This window comes from Berghia stephanieae, chromosome 1, assembly GCF_034508935.2.
Source record: "Berghia stephanieae isolate SIO BIC M18660-M18661 chromosome 1, UCSD_Bste_1.3, whole genome shotgun sequence".
Classification (NCBI taxonomy): Eukaryota; Metazoa; Mollusca; class Gastropoda; order Nudibranchia; family Aeolidiidae; genus Berghia; species Berghia stephanieae.
Window position 1 is genome coordinate 115,806,725 of NC_088360.1, and position 9,197 is coordinate 115,815,921.

A 9,197-nucleotide genomic window follows, 5' to 3' on the forward strand; every position below is an offset into this window, starting at 1 on the left:
AGTTTGGTTTTTCTCCTTACTTAATTAATTACCTAAAACCCCCCAGAAATTTTGCGGGCCTTCAAGATTGAAATAATGTATATTGAGTAATCTTTTGTAGTTCACTCAATGTATTTTATGCTCATTGTCTCATCATTCATTCATTTTAAAATTATTTTTTTTTAAACAGACACTGACCTATTTATCCAAGAAAGAAATTTTACAGTAAGTTTTTAGATTTTATTTCTTTGACAACACTTAAATGACGATATAAGTAAAATACTTCTTCATCTAGAATTATATCAAGCTAGCATAGTTCGTTACTTGTTAATATATTTTGACATTTATTGTCATTGTTTACAGCAGAAACTGTTATATTTTTTATGAGACGAAAAGGGGACGTTTTTAATTCAGATACCACGACAGTTTTAAAAAAATGATTTGTTTGTTAATTATAGTAATTATAGTCTTATACTCCACATCATGTAGCATTAGTTTAGTAATACAAAACTTACAAATACATACATACCAATAACCCTCAGTGGTTCTTATCTGTACATATGAGCAACCCCTAGAAATTTTCATTAGCACAATCGGATTATCACTTCGTTATAAGAATACCTTATGGCTTATCATGTTGCTGTTTTTTTAAATTTTGGATTACTTGTTTGTTTTTTTCAAATCATTTCTCCATGTCACTTTATTTTTCTTTTTGATAGTGTTCATAAAAGGTTTAAGGCTCTTGATCCGTCTCAAGTGGAGGAAAACAAAAATGCAAAGCTACCATTTGAAAAGATCAGAGAATTGCCAGAGTTACAGGTGACTAGCTACAAGTATATTATTTTAGATTTTTTTTAAAGATGATTATTTGTAAAATAATGATTTTATGTGACTAAAAGCACTGATTCTCTCGTCTTCTCATGAATGGAACACAACAAATTTGTTTTTTTCCATTTATTATGAGCTTGAGAGCTAATATGAGTTAGTTAAAGATAAATCTTTGAGGATATGGTATTTTGATGAAACATTGTTAAATAAGTGCTCAGAATGAATCAAATTAATTAGAATGTATTTTTAATCAGTAAAAAAAACAACATTTTCTACCTGTGAGAAATGCTCAACAAAGTAATGCTTGCTACAAATTGAATTGATATTTAACTCCAGTTTGGTAATGAGTTGTTTATATAGCTCAAAGTTTTTTGATGATGAGCCCTAAGAGACTATTTATGTACGGCTATGTGGTCTTGTGGTATACACTCGCTTCAGATCGGAAGGTCCTGGGTTCGAGCCTCTCTCTGTGCATAGCTGAGTCCTTGGAAAAGACTCTTTACTCACATTCTCTCACCGTACTCAGGTGTAAAATGAGTACCTGGCCGTCAACAGCATTCTCTCTGAAAAAAATTGTAATATCGCCTAATAGGCGTTATGTCTCGTTCTACATGTTACGTGTTGCTGTTGGTCAGGGACCCTTTGTAAAGTGTTTTGAGCACATTTAGTGGATATTGTGCTATATAAAAGCTCTAGTTTGTTTTTGGTTTTTTTAAACTTCAGTGAAATTTAATTTTAGTCATTATGAATACTCTGTTGGCTGAATTCTATGGTTTCTTTGTGTATGTGTGTGTGTGTGTGTGTGTGTATGCACGCATGTGTGTAAATTAACATTCTTCTGATTTAAAGTAACTGTGCGTTTCATTGCTTTCTGAATTTAGATCGGAGATAAACATTAAAGATGGATGTACCAATGAGCTAATGGTGATTGTGTTGTCTTTTTCAAACCATATCATACCAGCGTCTTAAAGGCTTTAAATGACATTTTATAATGTTAAATGTCCAATATTGGAAATAGAAGTGCTTGGAGCGTGATATTAAATGCAGCTTAGTAACATATAAGAACATTTTTTTGTTTTGTTTTTGCATTATTTTGGTATATATTAAAATAAAAATATATTTCCTTTCAAAATAAAAATATATTTCCTTTCTGAATTTCAATTAGGTCAACCCATTCAGAGATCAAATCTGCAAAGTGTTTTCGTCATCTGGAGATGGCATGACTTTTGAGGATTTCTTAGACATGATGTCAGTCTTCAGTGATGGAGCTCCAAAGAATGTCAAAGTAGAATATGCTTTCCGTGTTTATGGTAAGGATAACATGAATAGAAGAGATTTGATTGGTTGGAGATGGGGTGAAAACAATTCCTTCAACGTGATTTCCAACCTGCTTTTTCATTGTACAACACCTTTACTGGACCGAGAGAAGACCACTTATCCATGATTAGTATAAAAGCATATTTTTTTTATGTTGCTATAGTTTATTGTCCTTCCATTGAGTACAATTACAAGTTTTGTTTCTTTCAGATGGGGCTTTGATCCATTTTCAGCTGTATGTTTAAGATGACTTTCATTTGTTTTTTGTTTTTTTTTTGTTTTTTTAAGAAATGAAAGATGAGGAGTATGACTTGTTCATTGATCTTCTGATATCACCATTTCATTTATTATGGAGCCAATTTTATTAATATTGTTTTGTTGTTTTAAATTTTGAAATATTTTAAAATGGTCTTGTTACCCTTTTGGGTAATATTTTGTTCTTTGTCATGCTCTAGGAGTTGAATTTGTTATCGGATATATGTACCACTTTATGGAGGAAATGAATAATAATGTCAACTTTTCTACACCCTTTTCTCTACCATTTATTTGACATGTCAGTAATGCATTTTCTCAAACAAAATTGATAAATGTATTAATGTCTTCCCATCCTCTTTTCCTCAGATTTTGATGGCGACGATTTAATTTCTGATTCTGATCTGAAAAATGTAATTGAGAGTCTAACTGGATCTAATCACCTGACAGAGGATGAAATGCTGCAACTTGTTGACAATGTGAGACATCAGATTATTATTATTATTATATTATTATTATTATTATTATTATTATTATTATTATTATTATTGTCATTATATTTTTAGTTTGTCTGATTAAATTGCCACTCATACTCTTACAAGTTTACACTTATCATTACAGTTTAATGTGTCACAAGTCAAATTATATATATATATATATATATATATTACCATTAGAAATATAAGATATTTGCTCCATATCATATGATACATGTAAATATATATATATATATATATATATATATATATATATATATATATATATATATTTACATGTATCATATGATATGGAGCAAATATCTTATATTTCTAATGGTAATTGTTCTCTTTTTCTTTTTTTTTTAAAGGCTAAAATATATGCTTTTGTTTTCTCTGTATTTTAATGTTGTAAATAATATAGTTAAGTCAAGATAAAAAAAATATTTCCAATTACTGCATTTAATTGTATCTTCCAAAATCACCATAGTTTGAATATGCTAATTTTTAAAGTAATCAATAGCAATTATTTAATGTTATTTTATCATTATAGATCATGGAAGAAGCTGATCTGGACGATGACAAAACGTTGTCTTTTGCTGAATTTGAGCATGTTATTTCAAAAGCTCCGGATTTTGTCAAGTGAGTTCTTTAAATGGCCTATGCTAATATTAGCAGAGCTGCCAACACATATTTTATTAAGGATCTTCACGTTTTTTATGGTCTTTTTCTTCTACTTTTTCTTGTTCTTGTTGTTTTTGTTATTCTTTTTCTTCTTCGTGATTTTGTTGGGTTTTATATTTTGTTTGCTTTTAAAAAAATAGTTTGCTTATTTTCACATGTCTTTACTGTTTTTCCTTTCTTTTTAATTGAGAATTCAGAGGGTGTTGCAGCAGGGACTTTTCACGAGGTCACAACAATCTCTCTTGCCTCTTTGTTTTGGTGATGGTTAGTGATGATAGGTGGTTCTTCTCGCTGTCATCTTCCTCAATGTCCTTATTCAATTATGAAGTTATTGCCACACTGTTGATGATTTTTCCGTTGGTCATGTCAGATCCGTATCCATGTCAAATGCCATCAAAAACTTACCTTTCCTTAATTGAAATAATGGCCTTTGTACTCTAAATGACATCAATATGACTGGTGTTGGACCACATAATGTTCTGCGGATTAGACTGGTGTCTATCGAGTTAACTAACAAGTCACACATGATTGACACCTGTTGATTATTGCAAACACACAAGCATCTGCTTCTTGATTGAAGAGGCATTGCCAATGACTAGAGTGAACAGACAAATAAGTTACCTACCTGACCGTATTTGGATGTGACAAAGCATTTTAAATTGGATTGCACACCAATTGTTTGTCCTTTGAATTGATCTAGAATAGGTGGAAAGGTCGATGCCATTCAGAGAGAAATTTACAAGCAATGAGGTTTACCTACAGAAGTACTTTATTGCCCCTGTATTTAGCCTTGGCATCTGTTATCACTTTTTACACACTGTGACTGATGACGGTGGCCAGTGAGGGAGGTAGTAGCTAAAATGAAAGTTTGTGCCTCATATATCAATTATTAGATAATTTGATAACATTGTGATGTCAAAAAAGGATAATAATATATATTTGTACTTTATTTCTTACTTATTTTTATTTTTTAATTTGCAATGACGGCATTTCCAATATTATTTTTTTCATATCTTTCTCCATCCACAGTTCATTTCGCATACGCATGTAAAATTTTGCTCAAGACCAATTTTCTCAAGACACCCATTTGTGTAATATGAAATCCTATGTAGATGTGAAAGTTTTTTTTTTTTTAATATTATCACAAATCTATTTGTATAAAGTCATAAAAATATAATGTTATGTTACAATTGTTTATCTCTGTGATTACAAATAAATATAACAAAATTATTTTTAGTTCATGTTGTCTCGAAATTGAAAGTATTTGATACAGCCATCCATCCAACCTTACCCCATTAAATACACTTTTCTTTTGAAAATCATGTTACTGCTGGCCTTCCCGTCAGAGCCTTAAAGGAACGTCAACTCTTTCATTTTTGGTCTTTCCCACTAATCTGTTACTCCCTTTCATTTAACTCTCTGACCTTGTACTGAAAGAGAAACTTTTATTTTGCATATGCTCTGCATGGTTTATTTTGCTAAGAGGAAAACAGTCAAATTGTAGACAGGGAATTAATGTTTTTTGGATTTTTTTTTTCTGTTAATTTATCATCTCCTTGTTCTTTGCTATTATGAATTAATCACATATATTGCATTATTTTGTGTATGCCTCTCTTGGTAGGGCTCCTTTATTTTGTCTAGGTGTTTTTAGTTTGTTTTAGTAGTCTTAACGAGGCTCTAGGGATCCCAATAACTCATATTGAGGGTGCAGTTGAGATTTTTCTTTGACACCCCCCCCCCGGCCCCTGTTTACGTAGCAGTGATTGAGTATCTGGCTCTGTCAAATATGGAAGAAAGTACTTTCTGCAGCTATGTGGTCTTGTGGTATGACACTTGCTTTTGGATCGGAAAGTCCTGGGTTCGGGGCATAGTTGAGTCCTTGGAACAGGCTCTTTACTCACATTCTCTCACCATACTCAAGTGTAAAATGAGTATCTGGTCATTGACAGCGTTGTCTCTGTTGAAATAAAGTTGTAATATTGTCTGATAGGTCTCGTTCCATATGTTGCTGTTGGTCAGGGACCCCCTCATATCTTTAAGCAACACCATTTATTGTGACAGCTGTAAGAATTTTTATTTGAATCTTAAGACAAAATCCAGCAAAGAATGCAAATGACTTGTACTTTTATATGGTTGTGATAACATTTCATGTATTCCAAAACTCATTTTCTACATTTATTATAGATAATACAGTGGAATCCACATAAAGTCAACACTCAACTTCTGCTTAAAGTCAATGCTTTTTGTCGGTCCGAATGTCCAAATTTTCTGTTCTTTATCTGCGTTTCATTGATAATGGATGAAGTCAACCAATTTTTCTGGCCCAGCAGTGTGAGCTTTATGAGGATTCCACTGTACTCTCTTTGCATGTACGATTTATTTGTATTCATTCAATATATGTTATTTTTCTATTTTGGTTATATTAAATGTCTCATCCTAAATAGTTATTTTGAAATGAGCTGAGTCTTTAATTTTGACAAAATAAATTAAATTAAATACTCTAGATAGAGAGGTATTTAATGAAACTGGGCTGTATTATGGGTTCGATTTTTTTTTCTTTTCAATTTCGATTTTCTATTTTTTACTATCAAAACACAATTTATTTCAACCTTCTACACTGCCTAGGCCACGAATTCACCATTCGAACATTCATAATGTCTGTGTTTCCAGGTTTCTTTGGATTGAAAACTGTATTTACACTAATTAGTGTGTTCTGATTATATTCTAAATATATTAAAAAGGAAAATGCATCATTATTCCTATGGTTCTGTTTTAAAATAATTTAAACTGTCTACACTGTAATAATATAGTTGCTTGGTTGGGCCCTTTTACAGCCTAAAACTTACAGATTATTTTTTTAATAAACCCGAAAGCACCTACAAATTTGGTGGAGATCTGTTAAAATGTCTATTACAAAAATTCATAATCGATGAATTTTGAAATATTTATGACAAACTATGCACGTTTATTTTATGATTGAATGGATGTTAGCTATTGTGTCACAATGAAATGTTTCAGTTGTGCTCAAAGATTATTATATTTTTTGAGCAAGCTTCATATTCATGGATACAGCCTATTGTAATCTGTTCTCATGTTTATAAAGATAAAACTGAAAACGTTTGTATGATGTCAATTATAGTGCATTAACAATGTAAAAGTAATATGCTATTGATTTATAAAACTACTTTTAACATTCCTTAAATTAATTCATAAGATTGGGTATCAAAAGTTGTTTTTTTTTTAACTCATTGAAGACGCAGAGTTAAACCCCTTTGATGGAAGATGTTGGGTCTTTTTTCATATGGCTGGGATATTTTTATTTCTTTTGCTAAAGTAAAGCTGTTTTTTTGCATGTGAAAGATGTAGATTTCAGCTTTGTTGTAAAATAATACATTTGCTTCGAGGATACCATTGTTTACAAACTCATGGCTGCCAACTTTCCTGATAGCATTGTGGATATATGGGTGTCCGGATTTAGCGCTATGCAAACAATTCCCCAGAAGTTGGTTGAGTTTAGGTTCGTGAAATAAGTAAATGAAATTATGGAAAATAGTCTGCGAATGTAATTTAGACTCTCACATATTTGTCCAAAGCATCTTCAATGGGTTAATCTATTTTATTTTGAAAGTAAAATTTTAACTTTACTTTTCTTTTTGCAATAGAAGTTACATTTTTATCTGTCATCAACTCATACCATGTCCTTTTTGTTATTCAATGATTTTGATTAAATATTATAACTAATATATTTCTCCATTTACACGGCTCTTGCTATTCTACATGTCAGGTGACTCCTAAAGTTAAATGTCTTTGCTAAAACATTATAGGTTTATTTACTACTCTCCACAAATTTATTGCATTTCATTTAAAAGAATTGTAACTGAGTATGTTTTTATTGGGTCAAGTGGTCTTGTAAAAGCTGTAGTAGTGAAAAATGCAAATTATCATTCAAATATAATGACGGCACTGTGTCTATGGAAACGAACAGTTAGTAGAATGAATGTCTATAAATTAAATAAATTTTTTTCTTGACTGTAAAGTCTGTCATCTTGTTGTGCACCTTTCATCTTCAAATGCATGCCTTGTTTACTTTGAAAAAAAAATGGCACGAATATGTGGCTATTGCTAAGGTTTAGAATTATTTTTCTCATAATTTTAAAGAAATGATTTATATTTTGTCTTCATTTTAAAAATATTTCTTTTACTTTACAACATAAAAAATAAACATGTGATTGTGATATTTTTGCCTACCCTCAACAAAAAGCTCTTGTGTTATGATCTTGATTGTAAGAAGACGTCTGTCTACCTGTAGGGCGGGCATGTACTAATGATGGGAGTTACATCAATTCACATCATTGTTATCTTTCCAGAACAAAGCTATGGAAAGCATAAATAATGTAAGGGAATAGAAGAAATAGCGTGAATTGATGTAAATCCATTAGTTTCATCTGGGCACAACGCATGGTGAGTGATGGATTGTTTTCCCTTGTGAAGTGTCTCTGTTTAAGACTTTGTTATCTTAATATTACTTATATCTTTTGTGAGCATTTCAGTGTATTCCTTTTGTCTGGAGTCATATTTAGGCTTGCTTCTTGGTGGGACTAAGGCGACACTTGACTAAATGAACACATTGATCACTCCTGGATATAATTCTGTTCTCTGTTTAATTGATCCTTGTGTCTTCATCTTTTTAGGGGTACTTTCAAGGGCATGAAACTGGAGTTAGTTATTGCAACATGCTCTAATACGATGATAAACAAGGAATATATCATGCGGCTATGTGGTCTTGTGGTGTGACCTTACTTGTTGATCGGAAGGTCCTGGATTTGAGTCTCGCCTGGTGCATAGTTGGGCGGCTATGTGGTCTAGTGGTATGACACTCGCTTTCGGGTCGGAAGGTCCTGGGTTCGAGCCTCGCTTGACGCATAGTTGAGTCCTTGGAAAAGACTCTTTACTCACATTCTCTCACCGTACTCAGGTGTAAAATGAGTACCTGGCCGTTAACAGCGTTGTCTTTGTCCGAAAAATTGTAATATCGCCTAACAGGCGTCATGTCTCGTCCTACATGTTAAATGTTGCTGTTGACCAGGGACCCCTTGTAAAGCGCTTTGAGCACATTAAGTGGATATAGCGCTATATAAAAGCTCAATTTTTTTTTTTTTTAGTTGAGTCCTTGGAAAATACTCTTTACTAACATTCTCTCACCATACTCAGGTGTAAAATGAGTACCTGGCTGTTAACAGCGTTGTCTCTGTCGGAAAAAAAATTGTATTATCGCCTAACAGGCTTCATGTCTCGTTCTATATGTTATGTGCTGCTGTTAGTCAGGGACCCTTTGTAAAGCACTTTGAGCACATTTAGTAGTAGTAGATATTGTGCTGTATAAAAGCTCAACTTTTTTCTTTTTTTTTTAGACACCAGGTAGACCCCAAGTCTATTAACTTTATACTATTTTACTATGCCCTTTTTATTGGCGCTGAAATGGCCTAAAAGTGCCACAATTACCATAAGAAATGTAAATATCAACACATTTGTGTTAAACATTATGCCACTAAAGGGACAATCATTTTGTGTTAAACATTATGTCACCAAAGGGACAATCACAACACTTTGGCAATTGATTAAGATCTCAGCAAGGTTGGTGACTGTTGACACGCTAGGTTT

At 32.2% G+C, this 9,197-nt stretch overlaps 1 protein-coding gene across 2 annotated transcripts in view; it reads left to right on the forward strand.

Moving 5' to 3' along the window:
* The window catches only part of LOC144962842 (calcium and integrin-binding protein 1-like), a 12,644-nt gene extending 4,848 nt beyond the window's left edge, over window positions 1-7,796 (forward strand). The window contains exons 2-8 of one of the 2 annotated variants that reach the window (XR_013643535.1): window positions 170-204; window positions 699-798; window positions 1,973-2,117; window positions 2,746-2,855; window positions 3,406-3,494; window positions 4,566-5,686; window positions 5,882-7,796. Coding sequence is in view for 1 of the 2 variants with exons in the window: in XM_078896166.1 (XP_078752292.1) it covers window positions 170-204; window positions 699-798; window positions 1,973-2,117; window positions 2,746-2,855; window positions 3,406-3,494; window positions 4,566-4,587 (501 nt within the window). In the remaining variant the exon portion in view is untranslated. Of the gene's footprint in view, window positions 1-169; window positions 205-698; window positions 799-1,972; window positions 2,118-2,745; window positions 2,856-3,405; window positions 3,495-4,565 lie in introns of both variants that reach the window. The other variant, XM_078896166.1, reaches the window with a different exon arrangement.
* Window positions 7,797-9,197: the final 1,401 nt, after the last annotated feature.